Below are 22,329 nucleotides of genomic sequence, written 5' to 3'. Positions count from 1 at the left end.
GTTTACCAGCAAGGTATTATTAGCATGTCTGTTTCCAGAAGCTCCATTGTTTCTCCATAACTTTGCCTTCCTTTTGCCATGCTATAGGCCAAGCCAGTTCTTTATTTATTAACCAATAAAATCAAAACATAAAAAAGGACCTCCTGCACCATTTCCCCATTTCTGTTTAAGCAAAAACGTAGGCTTTAATTTTAACACAGTAAAATTACATATAACAAAAAGTTAAGCAAGAATTGGAATTACAATATTTATATCTACTTTATCATAACAAAGGAAAATGATAACTATAATAAAGTCTTCAACTCCATCAAAGACTCTAGAAGGATATATTATTACCTACATAAACAGGGAGTACATTGTAAGCAACTCCTAAACTCTAGAATTGACAGAGATATCTCACTGCCTGGAAGTCACCCAAAGTTTTTATGTACAATTGGGGCATCCACCTTCAGCCTACAGGCCCATAGTATCCAACAGAATTTTCCACAAAGCAGGAAATTTCAAAGGCAATTCATTTATACTGGTAGTTTGTCACATTTTTTTTTTTGTGTGTGTGTGTGTCCTGCAGAATGCCTAGCAGAATATTTCATGAAGCATCAACCCCAAAGGATCAACTCACCTTTAGGCAAGTTTAGCAGTCATTTTTCTGTGGGTCCTGCATGTCCAGTTCAGCAGTCCAAGCAGGAGCAGTTTCTTGCCCAAATGGCTAACCAACTCAATAAGAAGTCTCTTAGATTCCCACCTTCCTCTTGGAGTAGCTTATGCTGCCAGGAGCAGATGTGTCTCATTGTCATGAAAAGTCCTCAGTTATTAAAACATTTTAAATTCCATATTCTGAAGGTCTCTGAAAGATTTGAAGAATATCTATCTAACTCAAATATATTTCTATACATCTAGTAAACCTAACATGACTACAATCCTGAATTTATAGATGATTATCTATTAATGAATATTTATTAATTATACATTACATTTTAAGCAAACTACACAAATACAATACCTTAATCAAGAGCAAAAATACATGCACGTATAACAAGATTGACCTAAAACTTGTATCAATAAACCAAGAACCATACCAATGCAAAGTATCCGTCTCTATGGCAAATCCCCCTTTTAAATGTATAGAAGCATTTACAAACATTGTAATTACAAGCCTTGGGAATATGAATGTAGTCCTATCCAAACAACTTCCTGATGTCTATTGGGCAAAGTATTTTCTTTGTGGGGTTGTTCACAGCAACCTTTCAGGGGCCTTGTTCTATCAAATCACATTGATCTGGAAGCAATCCGCAGGTTCTCATCTTCTCTGGAAACAAAAGCAGAATCTCTTTTCTAAAGCAACATAGCCTTAGATCCTAATTTGGAAGTCATGATACCTTTAGAACATATATGCTGGTTTAGCTTAGCAGCCTATACAATGACATGTTTCTCTGTACTTAGCTCCTTCACTGTCAAAAAATTCAAAGAAAACACAATAAATGTATAATCCAGAGTTTGTATGCATATTCCATCTTTATGTGGCTTTTTACTCTATTACATTTTAAAATTTATTTTATTATGTTTACTCATTTAATCTATTACTGTCTATACTCTGTCTTTTTTAAAACTTTACCTTTTTTTTAAAAAAAAACATTTAGTTCTTTCCCAACTCAACTCTCTATATTCTTTTTTCTCTCTTCCCAGCCTACATACATCTATCCAGCATTGTCACCCATTTAGAGGTCTTTTATGTCTTAATCTGTTTAACTGTGTATCTGTAATTTTTTTACTGTCAAGGAACACTTCTTAAAATGCTAAGTCCTTCTTAAAAACATAAGCTACATCATTGCTAGGAGAAATCCAGCATTGTCTGCTTGTCCTACTCAGTCCAGCATGGCAGATCTGCTCACTGCCTCCAAGAGCTACCATGCATACTGCCCCACTTCTAGGTACTCAGCTGGTCCATGTTGCGACCAAGCAAGCTATAGCAGGTTGTTTAAAGCCCCATCCAGATGTCCGGTCTCCAAAAAGAGCCAGAGGTCACATAAGCACCATGTCCCAGAAAGCCGGAATTTTAAGACAGCATGGGTTTTTTGTTTTGTTTTGTTTTGTTTTTTTGTTACAGCTGAGTTAGGAAAACCTCTCTTAAAGGAACTTCTGCATGCTGCCAGTAAACAGAAAGAAACCATTTTAAACTCTGTATTTTTGTGTATAGAGTTCCTTTTAAAGTCCTCTCAGGTTTTTATGTGGATTTTAGTCAACCACATTGGTGTTGGAGGAGGAGCCGCTTTTTCATCCTGGCTGCCCAGAATCAAAATAACCATACATAAACTATATTAATTAAGACACTGCTTGGCCCCTTAGCTCTAGCTTCTTCTTCGCTGACCCTTACATATTAATTTAACCCATATTCATTAATCTGTGTATTGCCATGTGGTAGTTGCTTACTGGCAAAGTTTCAGCACATTTTTCTCCAGCGTCTCTTTGGCTTTTCCCTAACTTTGCCTTTCTCTTCACATGCTATAGGCCAAGCCAGTTCTTTATTCATTAACCAATAAAAGCAACACATAGACAGATGAACCTCCCACACCAAAATTTAAGTTAAAAATGACTGAGATTTTGAAAATTGTCTAAGTATGTTCTGATTTTTTTATATAAATCTCATCTCATATCCATGTTTCCTTGATTCAGGAAGTGATCCTATGAGTACTATAATATCTGACAATGTTTCTGATAAAGTTTGACACTGAAGTACTGTCACAAGTGCAGGTTCATGTAAGCTGCACAGAGAGCACCACATAATGGCATGAGTAGTAAACAAGATTCTGTCTAGATAATAAAACACAATAAAATAGAAAGAAATGTAATAAGTTATCATATGACAAAACTAACAGAAAAAATCCAGAGAGAAATTACAAAGGCACCTACAGGAGAAGAGACACAAAATTTGCACACAAAGAAACTCCATATAAACATATCAGCTTTATGAACATTTTGTCTTCTCTTTCAAGTATTGCCTTGTGCCTTTCACTTCCTTCCTATTGCCCTAAACTTTTCCTTAGTTCAGGTTAACTTTGTGGTTGTACAACTCTAAAGAGCTCCAGGTTTAGTTTTATGGACACTTGAAGATCACCATAAAATATATAACAACTTTAAATATAAAACATCAATTTTAAATTATGAGGCTCTCACAAATGTGTGATTTATCAATAATTTTTTGACAAGTAATGTCTACATATATTCTTCCCATTTGCAAACCACCTTGTTTGTTCTACTGAATATTTTTCTACACTAGTATGGACTGTAATTAGCTTCCTTAAGCCCTTTAGCCTACAAGCCTATTGATTTTGCTCCTCCTTCTCATTTTTGTATATCTCCAGAACCTAGAATAGTATGGTATGTCTTTATATGTCTTTATAATATGTAGCTTATCATCAAAGAAAAGTTGGAGACTGTGATACAAACAGAAAAAGTACTTCAGAGCTCTATAAGCATACATTATTGATATACAGCTGCTGTCACTTTTTAAACATTAGAATGGTGTCAGGAAAATACCATTTATTATATGAGATGCCTTTTATAAACATTACTTTAATTCTTATATTTTCAACAAACTATTGATTGTAAATATAAAGAAAGAAAATGGTATTGGACCAAACAATAATGTTTGGAATTTTTATTTTCCATCTAAATCTTGATTACATGTGTTTATGCTTCCAAGATGAAAAGTAATGACACAAAAAGTTACATTATGAAGTAAAAATAGAAAGGGAATTGTGAAGCATGGAGGGAACCATGAGGAAAGAAAATTAATGCTAATTGTATATAGAGATCTTATACAGAACAAAGAAAATGTTTCTGCTTAAAATTCATGGTACAACTACTAGAACTGGTCAATGAAATATTCATATGATTCTTAAAAATTAGACAATTTATTTTTAATGAGCTTGGGAGTATGTTCCTGCTGAGGTATTTAACAGTTCTGCTTTGCTTTTATGACTTAACAGTTGACGCCAAATTTATGTGACATCAGTAGGGAAGCAATCCTATTACAAATAAGACTAGCAGCAGGGATGTATAATTGGGTTCAGTGTTCTTCAGTTTTTTTTGGGTTTCTATGGGCAGTTATTTTAAACTGCTTGAATCAGAAGATTAGTCTTCATGCCCCCAGTCTCTGTGCACTTGTGGATTTTCTTCAGTTTTCTTGTATGCCTTCAAGATATCTGCTTTTAATTTTTTTTCTCAATACCACCTACTTATCAATATTTTGTGTGTTTGGTAAGCATCAATCTGATTCTACCACATCCACTGTTGACAGAGGTTTTTATCCTGCCCAGCCCCATAGCTGTTCAGTCCCAAAGAAACACACAAAGGTTTGATACGTTTTATCAGTGAGTCATTCTCATCCTGTGTCCTCTGCATCTGGGTGATGACTGCAGAATAAGCTTTTCCTTATTCCCAGAAATTCCCAGAAATTTCCTATTCTGGTTGCCCCACCTATCCTTCCTGCCTGGCTACTGACTAAGCTGTGTTTCATTAAATCAATACAAGAGAACGTCTTTACAAGGTACAAGACCATTGTCCCATAGCACTTCCCTTTTTTCAAAATAAGAAATATGAATCTATGTTCCTTTGTTTAGCTTTTTTTCCTATTATCTATAACAACTTACAATCAACACTCTAAATTCGTGACTCTAGAGAAGCTAAATAAGAAGGTGAACCCAAAGAAAAACATATAAGCATCCCCCTGAATATTAACCTTCATCAGGCGATGAAAGAAGACAGAGACAGAGACCAACATTGGAGCACTGGACTGAAGTCTCACGATCCAAAGGAGGAGCAGAAGGAGAGTGAGCACGAGCAAGGAACTCAGGACGGCGAGGGGTGCACCCACACACTGAGGCAATGGGGATGATCTATCGGGAACTCACCAAGGCCAGCTGGCCGGGGACTGAAAAAGCATGGGACAAAACCGGTCTTGCTGAACATAATGGACAATGAGGACTACTGAGAACTGAAGAACAATGGCAATGGGTTCTTGATCCTATTGCATGTAATGGCTTTGTGGGAGCCCAGGTAGTTTGGATGCTCACCTTAATAGACCTGGATGGAGGTGGGTGGTCCTTGGACCTCCCACAGGGCAGAGAAACCTGCTTACTCTTTGGGCTGAGGAGGAAGGAAGACTTGATTGGGGGAGGGGGAGGGAATGGGAGGTGGTGGCGGGGAAGAGGCAGAAATCTTTAATAATTAAATTAATTAATTAATAAAAAAAATAAAATAAAAAAAAAATTAAAATTAAAAAAAAAATAAAAAAAAAAAAAAAAAAAGAAAAATATCCATAATCCATTTTATGGGAACATGGGCATAGTTTTTTAGGCTACTTACTGCTGATTGGGGATACTAATACTCTTATGGGAACCTAAAGAAAATTTGTGATTATGGTCAAGTCCTTACTGGGATATTCTGTGATGCTTCATAATCTCAACCAGCAATGCTGAGACTGTTCTGGATGTAGAACTCAGAGAAAACGCCATCATAAGTCTTCTGAAAGGTTAGATCATCTGGGCCATTTGCTCCTATTGGAGATTTTTCAGGGAATCTTGGTTCATCAAACAACATTAGTCTGGAAGAAATTCACAGGTTCTCATCTTCTGTGGAAACAAAAAAATGAACCGTTTTTCCAAAGCAACATATCCTTAGACCCAAATTTTTAAGTCAAGATACCTTTAAAATATATGTTGGTTTAGTTTAGCAATGTCCAGAATTAAAATCTCTCTGTAGTCCAAAATTTCAAAGAAAACACAATAATATACTTATTCCAGTCTCTCTCTGTGTATTCCATCTTTATGGCCTTAGTTTTTTTTTTTTACTTCTTTAATCTATGACTATCTGTACTCTGTCTCTTTAAAGACTGTTATATTTTAAAACCTTTTACTTTTTTAAAAAACTGTTTCTTATCTATCTCAAGCCTATGTATCGTTATCAAAAACTGTCCCATTTAGTGGTCTTTTACATCTAAATTTTTCTTTATTGTGCATTTACTGAGTGGGACAGAAACATGCCTAGGTTAGCAAACAGGAGCATGATCTCACTCCACTTGGGTGCCAGGTGAAGCAAAACATGGCAGTTGTGGGGAGTACACAAATAAAGGAATCCCACACTAGCTTTGAATGGTATACTAATTTTTTGTTGTTGTTGTTAATTGAAAAAGAAACTCAACTCATGGATCACAACAAGGAAATAGAAATGGGGTCCAACATCCAGGTGTGGTTCTTTGGAGGAAGAGGGGTGAGCATGTGGGACCATGGCCTTTTGGTATCTAAAGCCATGCCCCAACTTTATGTAGCCTCTAAGGGCCATTGACTGAAGGAGGTTCCCCATCAATCCACTCCTAATCCTTAAATAAAGTTGTGGTGTTCTCCATGGTAAAATTAGTTTTATTGTACTTGCAAATTCTGTTGTATTGGAATATCACTAAGGATAAAGCCTATTCTATTTTTTTCATCATTCTATGTGGAGAGTCTGTTTTTGGTAAAGTAAGTGAAGAAAACCTACAGAGCTATTGAGTGGATGAATTGATTCATGGAGCTCTCAAATAATAGAAGACTGCATAACTAATAAGAGCTCTTTCAAAGCTGTAGCAGGAGAAACCAGAGTTCAAACTCAAACTGGGCTTTGTAATAACAACTTGACAATAAATACTTAAGCACTGCATGCATAAAAATGATGACTACATGCACTGAAAATTTTCAAAGACATGGTGCAAATCAGGAGAGGAGCAAGAGAGTTGTCATCTCAAATATGCTTCATGGAACATATAGATTTTATCTTTGTACTGAATATCAGGATAATAAACATCATAGATATAAGTGTTTTGTTTGCATTTTTGTAGGAAGGGGTACTTTTTATACTTTCAACTGGAATATGGTAACAGTTAGTAAAAATAGGTTTTTAAATAAATCAAGATGATACTATTCTGTGGTTATTCAGTATTGAATTGTTTAAATAATAGTAAGCTCTATGTGTAATCATTTTATAAAACTATGAAACTCTTACACAATAAGCCTTTCTAAAATGACCTTCTGTAAGGGAAAAGGATGAAGCATTGAATCAAACTTTAAAGAGTTCATTTTAATGAAGGACAGAGATGATAGTGTACAGGCAGACATTTTGCTTTGCAATCATTTTACTTCATTCAGTGGTAGAACCTGGAAGTACTAGATAGGCACCTAAAATGCCCATTAACCTGTCACAATCAAATATCAGATGTCTTAAATGAATCTTCAGGCAGTGTTGAATCAAAGCCAAGATATAAATGAATTTTCTTTTAGATTTGTGTAATGCCTTTTTGTAGCACAAAGAGAGAGATGTCCTTTTGAATGTCAGATATAAGAAGGAATGACTTTGAACTTCTAATAATGTCCATAGTGAAATTTACAAACCTAAGTTAAATCCAAAAATGATTTACTTTTCAAGGAATCACATATTTTTAAAGATTTTTCCTTAAAAAGTGCATTTTGTAGTTTCATAATGATATTAAACTTCAGCATTTTTACTATGGATTGATGTTTACTCTGCATATAGTCAAAGGATATCCCAAGTAAAATTCCACTTAATATGGGACATTAAAAAGAGAATGTGTTTAATTTTTAGGAACAATTAAAATCTTAAAGCTCACTTTTAAGTAATGTTGGCAAGCAATACTTTTCTTAAAAGATACTAATCACTGACTTTTCAAAGAAAATATTTATTGTGTTGTATTATATGTGTATCAATATTTGGGCTCCATGTGTCTACATACCATAGTCATGAAATGCTTGTGGAGGCTACAGTGTTTCTGGAGGTCAAAAGAAAGTCTGGATTCCCTGGGACTGCAGTTACAGACAGTTAGCAGTACCCATGAGTGGAACCTGAGCATGGTTCACCTGGAAGAGCAACCAGTGAAGTCTCTAGCTGAAATATCTCTCTGATTGCATTTTTGACATTATTAACAACATAATTGTTTGCTTCATTTTAATAAAGCCCAATATAAGTTAATAATCCTTAATAAAGAACACCATAAATATTGCACTATTTAGTCACTTTTAAATTAATTATTTTGACTTACAAAATATTTGATTTTTTTCTGTCTTAGATACTATTTTATGGTATATGTACAAGAAAAAAAAAACTGAAATTTTCTCACATTTATTCAGTTGTAATTTTACTGTGCATTATAGTGGCTGTAATTTGGAAAATAATTTAGTAAAAATATTGGGCCCAAGCAAGATGTAGAGGTCAACGGTGCTGTACTCATTTTTCAGGCAAGCTAGATTATTTTGAATAGTTAATAAAATCTAGTGAATAAATAAAAAGATAGGAGAATCATGAAGTGTAAATACAGATGCTGGCAGCAATAAAGGAGAAACAGTTTTAGACAAGAATGTGAGAGTACTTAGAGAAAGCGCAGGATATTCAGGACAGTATAAGTAATTTGGAATAATTCAAGTTGATGGTATTTAAATTGTAAAATGTGCTCGGACAGAAAGGTGATAACACACAGAGGTCCTTAACTGTCAAGCTGAAGGATTGGAGTTTACTCAGGAAGTCATAATATTTGCAGTTACACAGCCAAGGTGAGATGAAATATTCATGGAGTTATTATGAAAATAAAAAAATGCTGATAAAAATATTCCTAGCATCACAAGAAATGCTTTCTGCATTTGATATGGTTTCAGTCAGAAAAAAAAAAAAAAACATAAGAAATATGTCTGTGCATTTTGCAGTATTTCAAAGTTGTTCTGCGTAGTGTTAAAACTAAAAATGTGCCTGTTCCCTCTTAAATCAAGAGAAACATCAATTTCTTTCAGAGAGGTACAAGTAGAGACAAGACAAGTGGAGCACAGAGCTGATTGATTGATTGAAACAAAGTTACTTGGAAAGAAAGAAAATAGCTGAGGATGGTGACAGGTTTAGGTATTCTACATTTAGAAAATTCTATTATAAGGTAGCATGCTTGTTTTTTCCCAGCCTCTGAGCAGCCCAGACCTGAAATAATCACAGAGAAACTATATTATTTAAAACACTTCTTGGCCCATTAGCTCTAGCTTCTTATTGAATAACACTTATATCTTAATTTAACCCATTTCTGATAATCTGTGTATTGCCACATGGCTGTGGCTTAACTGGTAAAGTTCTCAGCATTTGTGTCTGGTGAGGCCTCATTACTTCTCTCTAACCCTTCTTTCTCCCAACATTCAGTTTAATTTTTCCCACCTACCTCTATTCCCTGTGCAGGCCCAAGACAGTTTCTTTATTAACCAATGGTATTCACAGCATGCAGAGGAGAATCCCATATCACTAGTCATTAAGAATTAAATTCCAAAACCATAAGAATTAAATTCCAAAACCATACCTAAGGCCAAGCATACTTTACAGGGCATGACAAATATTTCTGTCACAAAAAGAAAACCAGATCTTTTTGAGTTGTCAGGATAAAGATAATGCCAGACTCGTATAACTGCAGGCTATTGGGAATATTGTTGTAATTCTATCAGTACGAGAGGCAGGAATATCACAAATTTGTAGGAAGCCTGCGCTAGGTTGAGGATTTTATCTCAAAACAATGAGTCTAGGTATAATTATGTTGATTTGGGATGTACATCAAATGGCCATGCTCTTGAAGTGAAGAACGAATAGAGATAATGGTCAGGTTAAATAGTCTGGGAATTGCTCCAAAGTCAGGGGTCAGCATGGATAGTCTAAATAGAAGCAAAGAGAGGAAACCATGAAAAAAACTGAATAAATTTAGGAATCATGAAAACCAAGAGAAATAAGTACTTACTGAATGAAGGCTAGTTCTGCTGAATAAGACATGACTTTTTGGTTTTCTCATTGTTTTTAAATTGTATGAATTCTTGCATTTTGTTATTCTTTTCTTCAGCTTTATAATATGGTAAATGTCATATTTTTTAAAGTACACTTTACTATTATTTGTGAGTCAGAAAGTATATTTTTGGTGTAGAAGTTGTTTGAGAGGATTGCTTTTTTGATGGAAAGCAAATTCTAAGTAACCTGCCAGTATCTGATTATACAACAACCAAAGTGTATCTTACTTTGCCCCACAGACAGTTTAAAGTTTGGAAAAAGCATCTTTTTATATGAGGTAAATTTTGATTATCCTAAAATTATGATAAAATTTCAGAAATGTATAGACATTTATTTTGAGTTCCATCACATAAGAAATCACCAACAAAGTGAACAAAGCAGCAAGGACAGGATTGCCCAGGTCTGCACCAGATCCTTTGTGTATGTTATAACTTTCAGTATAGTGTTTTTGTGGGACTCCTTAGTGTGTGAATGAGTGGATTCCTGATTCTGGTGAGCTCTCTTAGATTCTTTTCTTTCTGTTGATTTGCTTCAGTAGTTTTTATTTTATTTCGTTGTTTGTTTTAGATGATTTTATACTATTTTTCTATTTTTATTATTATCTTTTAGAGTTCTGTTTTCCTCTAATAAAAGACATAAAGGATGAAGATCCAGAAGTGAAGGGACATAGAAATTGGGAGGAGATGAGGGACGGAAACCTGAAACAGGATATATTACATGGGAAAAGAAACTATTTTCAATTAAGGAGAAAATGCTTAAAAAGAACAGCAAAAAGATAATTAAGAGTAGTTGATAAAATATTTGTGAAAGGGTATCCTACATATCAGTGCCTTGTCTACAGCTGATCATGTAAAATAAGAAGCTGAATACCTTAAAGTAGCAAATACAGAAATTATACTCTTTGATTTTTAAATATGTTATCATGTTTTATTGATATCTAACATGATAAATACGAATAATTTGTGCATCATTTTCCATCAACACAGGCAAAATCTTGCTTTCTTTTCTGAATCTTTGTGAACAGAGCCCAGATGGCCGAATTGAAGTCAAAGGGCAGCGGGGACATTCGTCACTGCACATCAGAGATGTGAAGTTATCGGATTCAGGGAGATATGATTGTGAGGCTGCGAGTAGGATCGGTGGGCACCAGAGAAGCATGCATCTTGACATTGAATGTAAGTAATATTCAGTGTGTATTGTCATTACAACAACCTTAGCTGGTCTGAGAAAATATGACTCTTATATGAAAATCAAAATGAACAGTTATTACATTTTTTCAATATTCAATGCATAGTTTTAGGAGGAAGGAAACTATTCAGTGAGCTATTAGAAATAACTAATGGAAGTCTGTGTACATTTCCCAATGATTTGCATTTAAGAGTGACTATTATCCTTTGAAATATTTAACTGAAAATACCAGATCAACTGAGCCATACCTGTTTTTGATAACCAAGTCCTTAGACCATGTATTTGTTTGTGTATTCAAGCACATGTGTGCATGTACATGACTGTGTGTGTGTGTTTAAAGGTCAAAGTCTTAGATATGTAGATGTGTTTTCAGTTTTTCCCTATTTGTTGAATTATTTGGTATCAACATAAGATAAAAAATGCAGTGATGAATGACAATTCTTATACTTAATCACAGTCTGCTTACTGTCACTAAATCATGATTGTTAAAAGTACAATTTATAAAATAAGTTGTCAATAGTTTTCATGACTAGGTGAGTTCAAGACTATGTGGAATCCTATAACTACAATTTATATTTATATTTACATGTAAATATAAATTGAGCTTCTCCCTTACTTTATTACATAGAATTTAAAATAATTTTCTATAAATGCTTTCAAAGAGGAGGAAATGTAAGGTAATTCTCAAGAACTACATCAGGATGCTACCTGATACCTGAAGAACATTAATTGCCTTAGTGGAATTTTTTGAAATATTCTTGCATACATGACATTTTACCATGATATTTTCTCTACATTAATATTAATAGACAGTAATAGTAACTGTTAATCATGATACAACTCATATTGAGAATTTCTTTAAAAATAATTAAGTTCAATGTGAATAGACTATATCATTACATACTAACTAACTGTGCTAATAACAATTGCAAGAAGCTATTTCATGGGCATCACATGCATCTTAACAAACAACTACCCCACAAAAGCTTTGAATGACTACTAATGCAAAAAACCTCAGTTCCGTGTCTTCATCAGAGGCATATCTGTTCCAGCCGTTGGTCCACTTCAAAATCAGGTTGTTTCATTGTCTGTCAACTTGAGGTCACTATGAATTTTGATTTTCTTTTTTATGATGCATGTTTTTTACATATTTCCTCTTTCTGTGGCTTTTGCCTAGCTTATCTTTCAGTCACTATGCACTCTCATCTATATGTATATCAATATAGTACCTAATTCTTATTGTCATCATAGAGATAGAATTTATATAGCTACAATTATTTTTCTTATTTTTTGAAGTTAGATATTAAAGGATGAACATGTATACACATATATTATCTACCATACATATTTAAATTATTTTTCCATAGTCACATTGTAATCTATGAAATATATAATGCTGAAGTTTTATGCATAGCAGTTTGCTTTGTACTTAATCTTCCTTTGAATCTTCACATCTATAACTCCTAAGCTTTGGAAATTTAATTTTATGTTAGATTCTATGATTCATTTCCAGTGCACCTTGAGAAATATCTTGTTCATTTTTCACTTCATGCATCTATTGACAAACAATTATTTGTTGAAATGCTTTTCTTTCTGGAGGATTTACCAAGATTGATGATCAACATTTAAATTTCCCAATTTTAGTGTTTTTTAAGTACTATTATGTATTATGTATCTGTGTTGCATTTTGAAAGTTTTCATCTTATCTTCATTATTCCCCCAATTTAAAAGTTGTAGATTCACTTTACTCTTTGTATAAAGTATTTTAATATGACATCTTGGTAAGTTATTTAATATACTTCATATTTTCAAAAGCATACATATTTCTTACAATGTTCACCATTTCGCATACATATTTCTTACAATGTTCACCATTTCTTACAATGTTCTAATCACATTTCAAACTTTGAGATTTGTTGCATTTTTATACATGCCAATTACTATTTTCATTCACTAATATTTGAAACATGCTAAGAAATACATTACAGTGATACTCATTTATAACATTATACAAACACCAGTATGTGTTTCTTAACCAGTTACAAATATTTTGAAGAACTGCAGGGAAAAGCTATACCATCCTTTTAATCTACCTTGGTCCTTAATGTTCTAAATCTATTCATTGTAGATTCAATTTGTCTCCCTATCTGTTGTGTTATGTGTATATTGTAGTATAATTTAGTATATATTATCCACACCCCTCTGTAGTTCAAGGTGAACAGAAATTCATGTCAATCCTCATGCATCAACCTGCAGAGAACTGGGATTACAAGTGTGTGAGACAAGTGAACCTGTTCCTGACAGTGTGGGCTCAGAATAAAAGTGGCTTCTCATCTGCAACACTGTGGAGGTAGAAAGCCCAGGGTAACTAACAAGCCAATAAAGAGGACCTTACAAGTCCTGTTATTCTCAAAGCCAATATGTACAAGGAGAGAGTGGAGAGCTTGGCCAGTTGTTCCCCCACTTTCTCTCTCTTTTTTTTTTTTTTTTGGTTTTTCGAGACAGGGTTTCTCTGTGATTTTGGAGTCTGTCCTGGAACTAGCTCTTGTAGACCAGGCTGGTCTCGAACTCACAGAGATCCGCCTGCCTCTGCCTCCCAAGTGCTGGGATTAAAGGCGTGCGCCACCACTGCCCGCCCCCCCCCACTTTCTTTTATTCAGTCCCAATATCAAACTGTTAAGCAATTTCAAGCTCAGTATTCAAGCCATAGCCCACTCTTCCAGCTCCGATTTCAGGATCTCTGGCACCTTCTTTCGTTTCTCTTTCACAACTGGAGGAGAGATACCAAGAAGTGTTGTATCTTGAACCCAGGGCTTAACAGGTACTTTTGAGACTTCAATTAACTTTCAACACACAACAGGTGAGACTCCAGGCAAATCTCCAGGTTCCTCAAAGCCAAAGAAAAATCGGACAGGAGTGGAGGTTGCGGTAGAACTGAGGCTCTCCAGCCGACTGTAAGATCATCTGTCTTTCTGGGAGATTTCCAGGTCTCTGGTGTCCAGCTCTCCCTCCCCGGAGTTAGACTCAATGTTCTGAGTGTACAGCACTGGGGTGCTGGAGGGGGTACAAAGGACACTACAAGTGTTGAAGATGTCCTTCTTAGTAGGAACCTTGAGAGAAGGAAGAACCCCCCCACCCCCGCCAAGATAAAAGAGATCAAAAAACTCCTTAGAAGTGTGTGGATAGCTGTGACCTCTGGAACCTCTATTGCATGAGGCACGATCTTCTTCAAGATGATGGACTTTCTAATTGGTGCCATGTGAGGTGTCTTTGGCCAAATTTCAGGAAAGATCTTTGGAAGATCTGAGCCAGATTTCCCCTGGGAACTCTTTGACCACTGGGCGGCTCCTCTGGACCACGTTTGCTGCTCTGACATGCCTATAATCCAGCTCAATCTATGCCGCGTTTGCCAATTTATGCTCCTGTCAATCGGGTTTTTCATTCATTTTGAGTAGTTTTTTTTATTTTTTAATACCTCGTGCAACACAGGTAAACATTGTCTAGAATATCACCTCTAAATAAACAGCAATTTATTAAACATCTGGATTGTTTTCTGGTTCACAGCTGTTGATTTTCTTTTCCCTTTGGGATTGATTGTCCTCTTCTGGTTCACTGAATGTAAAGAAAAGTTTAACTGTTTCATGGATACTGTAATTATTATGCTGTGCAGCTCTAAAACTTGATAATTATCACAAAGTATGTTGCCTTATTTAGCATTCATCAAAAGCTTTGCTGTGTTGGCTTATGTCTGACCAGTGTAAGCAAAAGACTGGGTCTGTGTGACATTTCTGTGGCATTTTACACAGAATTTTGGCACTGCCATTTCTGAAATCTACATAGGATTTCCATCATTCCTTACAGATGGGCTGCCTGCATTCCAAATCTGTTCTTCTGCACTTGTACATCTACATGGCGCTGCAGAGGGATTGTTGAAGACTGGACAAAACCTGACAAAAGGCAAACACATTAGCTACAGGACAGCAATGGGATTTTTCCATAAAATTATTTGTTTTTGTATTTTTTATAATCTTTTCTTTTTTATTGATCTTTATTGAGCTCTATATTTTTCTCTGCTCCCCTCCCTGCATCTCCCCTTCCCCCATCAGCTGCCCCCCTTCCACCCTCTCCCAAGGTCCCCATGCTCCCAATTTACTGAGGAGATCTGGTCTTTTCTACTTTCTACTTCCCATGTAGATTAGATCTATGTAAGTCTCTCTTAGTTTCCTCATTGTTGTCTAAGTTCTCTAGGTTTGTGGTGTGTAGGCTGGTATTCCTTGCTTTATGTTTAATATCCACCTATGAATTAGTACATGTGATAATTGTCTTTCTGTTTCTGAGTTACATCACTCAAAATAATGTTTTCTAGCTCCATCCATTTTCCTGAAAATTAAAGATGTCAGTATTTTCTTCTCTGTGTATACTCTATTGTATAAATGTACCACATTTTCCTTATCCATTCTTCCCTCGAGGGACATTTACGTTGTTTCCAGGTTCTGGCTATGACAAACAATATTGCTATGAACATAGTGAGTACATGTCCTTGTGGCAAGATTGAGCATCCTTTAGATATATACCAAAACATGGTACTGCTGGGTGTTGAGGAAGGTGGTTTCCTAATTTTCTGAGAAATTGCTACACTGACGTCCAAAGGGTCTGTATCAGCTTGCATTCCCACGAGCAATGCAGGAGTGTTCCCTTTACCCCACAACTTCTCCAGCATAAGTTGTCATCAGTGTTTTTGATCTTGGCCATTCTTACAGGTATAAGGTAGAATCTCAGAGTTATTTTGATTCGCATTTCTCTGATGACTAAGGATGTTGAACATTTCCTTAAGTGTCTTTCAGCCATTTTGGATTTCTCTGTTGAGACTTCTCTATTTAGGTACTGGCAAATAGAATCCAAGAATACATCAAGTTGTCTTCATCCCAGAGATGCAGGGATGGTTCAACATACAAAAATCTGTCAACGTAATCCAACATATAAACAAACTGAAAAATAAAAACCACATTATCATCTCATTAGATGCCAAAATAGCTTTTGACAAAATATAACATCCCTTCATGATAAAGGTTTTTGAGAAAGCAGGAATACAAGGAACATACCTAAACAATAAAGGCAATATATAGCAAGCCAACAGCCAATATCAAACTAAATGGAAAGAAACTCCCACTGAAATCAGGAACAAGACAAGGTTGTCCACTTTCTCCATATCGAATCAATATAGTTTTTGAGATCCTAGCTAGAACAGTAAGACACCATAAGGAGATCAAGGGGATACAAATCAGAAAAGATGTCAAACTCTCACTGTTTGCTGATAATATGATAGTTTACATAAGTGATCCCAAAAATTCTCCCAAGGAACTTTTACAACTCTTAACCACTTTCAGTAATATAACTGGATACAAGATTAACTCAAAGAATCAGTAGCCCTCCTTTACACAGATGATAAAAGGGCTGGGAAAGAAATCAGAGAAACAACACCCTTCACAATAGCCTGGCATAAAATATCTCAGTGTAACTCTAACCAAACAAGTAGAAGACTTCTATGACAAGAACTTTAAATCTTTGAAGAAAAAAATTGAAGAAGACACTAGAAATTGGAAAGATCTCCCATGCTCTTAGGGAGGTAGAATTAACATAGTAAAAATGCCAATTTTACCAAAAGCAATTTACAGATTCAATGCAATGCCCATCGAAATAATAGCAAAATTCTTCATAGACTTTGAAAGAATGGTACTCAACTTCATATGGAAAAGCAAAATACCCAGGAAAGCAATCTTGTATAATAAAAGAACTTCTGGAGGCATCACAATCCCTGACTTCAAACTCTACTACAGATCTACAGTATTGAAAACAGCCGGGTATTGGCATATGAACAGAAAAGAGGACCAATGCAGCCAAATAGAAGACCCGGGTATTAATCCACACACCTTCGAACACATGAATTTTGACAATGAAGCAAAAAATATCAAATGGAAAAAAGAAAGCACATGTAACAAATGGTGCTGGCATAACTGGATATCAACATGTAGAAGAATGAAAATAGGCCCATATCTATCACCATGCACAAAACTCAAGTCCAAATGGATCAAAGACCTCAGCATAAAGCCAGCCACACTGAACCTTATAGAAGACAAAGTGGGAAGTACACTTAAAGGCATTGGCACAGGAGACCACTTCCTAAATATAACCCCAGCAGCATAGACACTGAGAGAAACAATTAATAAATGGAACCTCCTGAAACTGAAAAGCTTCTGTAAAGCAAAAGACACAGTCAACAAGATAAAACGAAAGCTTACAGAATGGGATAAGATCTTCACTAACCCCACATCAGACAGAGGTCTGATCTCCAAAATATACAACAAACTCAAGAAATTGGTCATCAAAAGAACACATAATCCAATAAAAAAAAATGGAGTACAGACCTAAACAGTGTCTTTTTTTTTTATTTGCATGTTTAGTTTAGTTTTTCCTTTTAAGATCTCTCTGATTTTGTTTTGTTTTTAGTCTGAATAATGAAAATCCAGAGAAGTAATTGGGCTTCAACTGGAAAACCAGAAAACAAAGCAGCCAAACCACTAGAGAAGTGTTAACTCTCAAGGCTGGGCAATCATAAACTAAGCAGTCTAAGCCTACTCTCTTCTAATTTACCTTCCCTCTAGTGCTGAGATTAAAAGTGTGTGACTCCCTAGTACTGGGATTAAAGGTAAAGCATCACCACCTGGATTTTTTTTTCTGAATTGATCTTGTGTAGCCCAGGGTGGCCTGGAATTTACAGATATCCTTACGCCTCTGAATCCCAAATCCTGGGATTAACGATGTGTGTCACCATTACCTGACCTCTAGTGCCTCTGGTCTTCAGGCAAGATTTATTTATTAAAATACAAATATTTTGCCACTATATTTAGTGTTTATAAAGTTACCATATTGTTTTCTGATTTTTTTTTTTTTTTTGGTTGGGGCAGGGTGTGGATAAGTGACTTTGATCCCTCCGCCAGCGTTTAATTTCTTCTATGGTGCGATTATGCCATCATGATATACATAGAACCTCCCTATGTTTTCTTTTTAATACACCTTAAGAAATGAATGTGGCCGTGTATGGTAGTTCACATGCATAAGATCCGCATACAGGAAGTTGTGGGATGGAAATTATCATACATTTAAGAGAGTATGTACTATTTAAAACAGCCTGATTTTGAGGGTTTTTTTTTTTTTATCTAACTACTGAACATACATCCTTGCTAACATGTAATAAGCATGTGTACTAACTTCCTTAGGGAAAGACTATAAAACATAATAATTAAAAACAGAAGAATGAAAATAACAATTATGATTTGTAGTATGATCACAATATTTAAAGCAAAGTTCATGAAAATCAGGATAGTGTAGTTATAAATTATGATGAAAGAAATATAACAAAATTATGGTATTTTAAGTAACAAAAAGTTATAGTAGTAAACTTATCAGTACTTGGGAAGAAATGGAAATGACTGTTTTAAATAAATACTCATGTAGTACATATGCCTGACATCTATTTGTTATACATGTTTCCATCAAGAACACTATAGAGGGCAGGAAACTTTTGAATATTACAAAGTGTGACAGGAAGTTTACCATAGAAGTTTCCACCTGAACCAAACATATACAATGTAACAGTGGTAAGAGTCTGCTGAAAAGAATCAAGGAGGTTGTAATTTGAAACCTGTGTCATTGACTGTGATAGCACTGAACCAAGAGTCTTAAAAGATTAAGCTATTTTGCTCAAGCCCCTTTGTGTTTCAAAGGAAGCAGATTTCTTGGCATTCTGCCTGTTCATTTACTATGCTTTAAAGGTGTCACCATTCTCTCTAAAACTAGTGTTGAATTGAAGCTGTAATTTGAAAAACAAAGGAGATAGCAAGCATGTACTGTGTGTTTTAATGCAATATGCCCCAATCATAGTAAGTCTGATTCAGATTAAGATGTCATTAAGTTCTATGACTAATTATTACATATTAACTAATAATTAGACACAATTGTTTTGTGATAAGTTTAATTTAACAGTTCCTTGCAGCAATCCATGTTCAGAACTACTGACTCTTTCCATGATTTCTATTTGCATCCTCTTTGTCGGATTTTTAATTCACAGTTGGTATTATAATAATTGAAAATGTTCTTTTTCCTGACTATAAGGTAATTTGTAATATTGGATACATTCTAGAGTTAGGTGGGCATAACTAACCTTATACTTCAGATTCATATTGTTTGCATATCTTCAAGCTCTCATGTTTTCATAGAATTAACAGGTGTGCTTTATCAAGTAATTATTTGCTCAAAAATTTGTATTCCCACGCTATCACAGTGACTCTAATGCAATTCTCAGCAGCATCTATAGAATAATATTGATAATATATGCATTCAATATTAACATTTTAAAACCAGGTTAATAAATATTTAGAAATGAATTTTTTGACATAGCACATACTTTATATCTGTGAATAAATTGTTTATCCCATGACCCTAACTTTATAGTCACCCTACCTCATTTAATACTGAAACATTAAGTGCTCATTTGCATATATAAATTTGTTCTTCATACAACAACATTGTTTACATATACAGCATGATGATTACAAAAACAAAACTAATAAAATGTTAAGTGTATATCCTCCTCCAGAAGGCCTGAGAGGATCATTTCAAAAAAGAATGAGGTAATCTTCCATTCATCAGCTGTAGTTTTGTTCGTATTTGTTTTTGTTTTTTCAAACATTGCATCTACTTCCTGTGACAATGTAAAAATTCACATTTTTCTGGTTTATTTTCCAACAATTATTATGATCTTATGTTAATTTCCCTTTTCTGACAGGTATTATTTGATTCACAGTAATACTTATTGCAATGTGTTTCAAAGCAAGTAGACTGGAAATAAACACTTTTATGGAATTTTTAATTGATATCCAACATTTGAAAGGTCAAACTTTAAAGTTCAACAAATTTTAAACATGTTAATGAAATCAGGCCTTATGAATAAGTGCTGACTTAGCATTTCTTCTTAATATCTGTTTAATACTCATTAGCACTGAATCCTGTAGGCACTTTGAAACAATGCATTAGTTCTCAACAGAACTTCTGTATCTTTATGAGCCTAAGATTATTATATTTTCCTTTTTGTCCAAAGAAACTTAAAAATGGACAGGATTCATTTTTGGCCTACAATTTGACAGTTTGAGATCACAGACCTGTTACAAAAAAAAAAAAAAAATCAAACAAGGAATCCAGAACCCTTAGAGAAGCATTATTTGCTAGGCTGATGAAAGGTTAGATTTCTTGGATATCTCAGAAACAAGTACATAAGTATGATGCTGCCCAAAGTCCTTAATTCTCCTGCCTCAATTAATAATCATGGCAAAAGCAAATCCAAAAGACAGGATATAGGCTATTCTGATAAGGGCAATTCCTCATTCAGTACTTTCTTCCTAGACAATTTATGATTCATTAAGTTGACAGTTACAGCTCACAGGGGCAGGAATTGTATAATAAAATGATCTTGCTGAGTATTTAAACAATGCGTATCTCTTAGACCGTTCTGAAGACTAGAATTGTGAAATCAGGTAAAGAGCATGGTCATCTCTCTGATTTGCATTCTTTTCCTCATTGCCATGTGCTCACACGGCTCCTTTGTGCACAAGCACACATTTCTTTGTCTTTTACAAAGACAACTATCTAAAAAAAAAAAAAAAAAACAAAAAACAAAAAACAACCCTATCATTACCTTTTCATGAACTAATTGATTCTCAAAGATTCTGCTTATAAATTTCATGACTTTGGTTCCATTATAAGATTTTGTAATGACATACTCAGTCTATCACATTGCTGTATCCTCTGGAGTTTACAGGGAAGGCATCTCCTGGATATAATGAGAAGAGATTTCTAGGAAATTATTTCCACTGATACCATGTTTCAAAGCCTTCCCTAACCTCCTTGACATTTTAGTAAATCCAAACAATGATGCTCCTGATGAGGTAGTACCAGCTGAATCATATTTCTGAATTACTATTAGTACATATGAAATGTAAGTAAGTGAAAGAGTAGAATCTTTGTAGAGATATTAGATGTTAGGGATATACATTGTTTACTTGGTAATAGAGTGATTAATCAGTATGCCCATCTTGGAACAGAGGCCAGAAAGATTGCAAGTATCACAGGTAATAGATATATACAATGAAATAGTACTTACTAGATATGAAAGGACCATAGTACACATAAACTCGCACTGTCTTTTGGGACTACATATACAAGACCTCCATAAAGATGAAGCCATGAAAAAATCTGTGCTTAAATAAGGGAAGGGTTCATAAATTCCTATCCCTTGCTAAGAACCTATTGGTGGATGTTGGGGAAGAGAGATTTAGTTTTCTTCTGGAAGTGGTCATTGAGGGGCCAGACATGATCACACAAGTGCTCCTACAGGCATGAAAAAGCAATACTAAGTGGAATCAATGGATTTAAAAATGGAGTAGGTTACTCTAGAATTGGTAAGTGATAGGGTATTAAGGGACAAAGTAGAGGGGGAGGGAATGGCAGTGGATTTGAATCATGTGTTTCTGAAATGCATATTTATGCTTTTGTTTTTTTTTTTGTTTTGTTTTGTTTTTTTTTTTTTTGTTTTTTTCGAGACAGGGTTTCTCTGTGGTTTTGGAGCCTGTCCTGGAACTAGCTCTTGTAGACCAGGCTGGTCTAGAACTCACAGAGGTCCGCCTGCCTCTGCCTCCCGAGTGCTGGGATTAAAGGTGTGCGCCACCACCGCCCGGCTATGTTTTTGTTCTTAAGTAACAAAATTGTTCAAATAATCATCACATACTTATGAAATTCAGTGTATATTCAGTGAGTTGTTTTAAAGTAATTAAAGGAGTAAATTTTATTTTCTGTATCTCTATCTTTCAGGTATTTTAATTCACAGTACTCCTGTGTAAACCAGAAGCAATATTATTGATGCTTTTCACATGTGCAATGTGATTAAAAGTGATATTGTACAATATCTAAGATCACCTTAGAAACAGTATATAATAGTATAATGTAATGAAATCACTATTAAATATGGGAGAAACAATATTTTTGTGTTCAGAAAGAATGGAAAAAAACTACTTAACATATTTAATGATATAGTAACAAATGATCCCAGATTTACTGAGGATATTGAGGCTCTCTGTTCATACAAAAACACTGCAAGAATGAAAAAAAATAATGAAATAAATCTGGGTTTCTTGGCAATGTGATTTTCTTTGAACTGGTTTAAATGTTTTTCTACAGTTAAAA

At 34.8% G+C, this 22,329-nt stretch overlaps 1 protein-coding gene and 1 pseudogene across 2 annotated transcripts in view; one reads left to right on the top strand and one right to left on the bottom strand.

Annotated features, from left to right (window-relative positions):
• The window catches only part of Ncam2 (neural cell adhesion molecule 2), a 403,308-nt gene that overhangs the window by 278,550 nt on the left and 102,429 nt on the right, over positions 1-22,329 (top strand). For both annotated transcript variants that reach the window (XM_057765379.1, XM_057765380.1), the window contains exon 9: positions 10,871-11,021. In XM_057765379.1, the coding sequence (XP_057621362.1) occupies positions 10,871-11,021 (151 nt within the window). The remainder of the gene's footprint in view (positions 1-10,870; positions 11,022-22,329) is intronic.
• LOC130870816 (sororin-like) lies at positions 13,687-14,410 on the bottom strand (annotated as a pseudogene).

The sequence above is a fragment of the Chionomys nivalis genome, chromosome 3 (assembly GCF_950005125.1).
Source record: "Chionomys nivalis chromosome 3, mChiNiv1.1, whole genome shotgun sequence".
Lineage (NCBI taxonomy): Eukaryota > Metazoa > Chordata > Mammalia > Rodentia > Cricetidae > Chionomys > Chionomys nivalis.
Note: the sequence above shows the minus strand (reverse complement) of the source record. Positions and strands in the feature narration are given on the sequence as shown.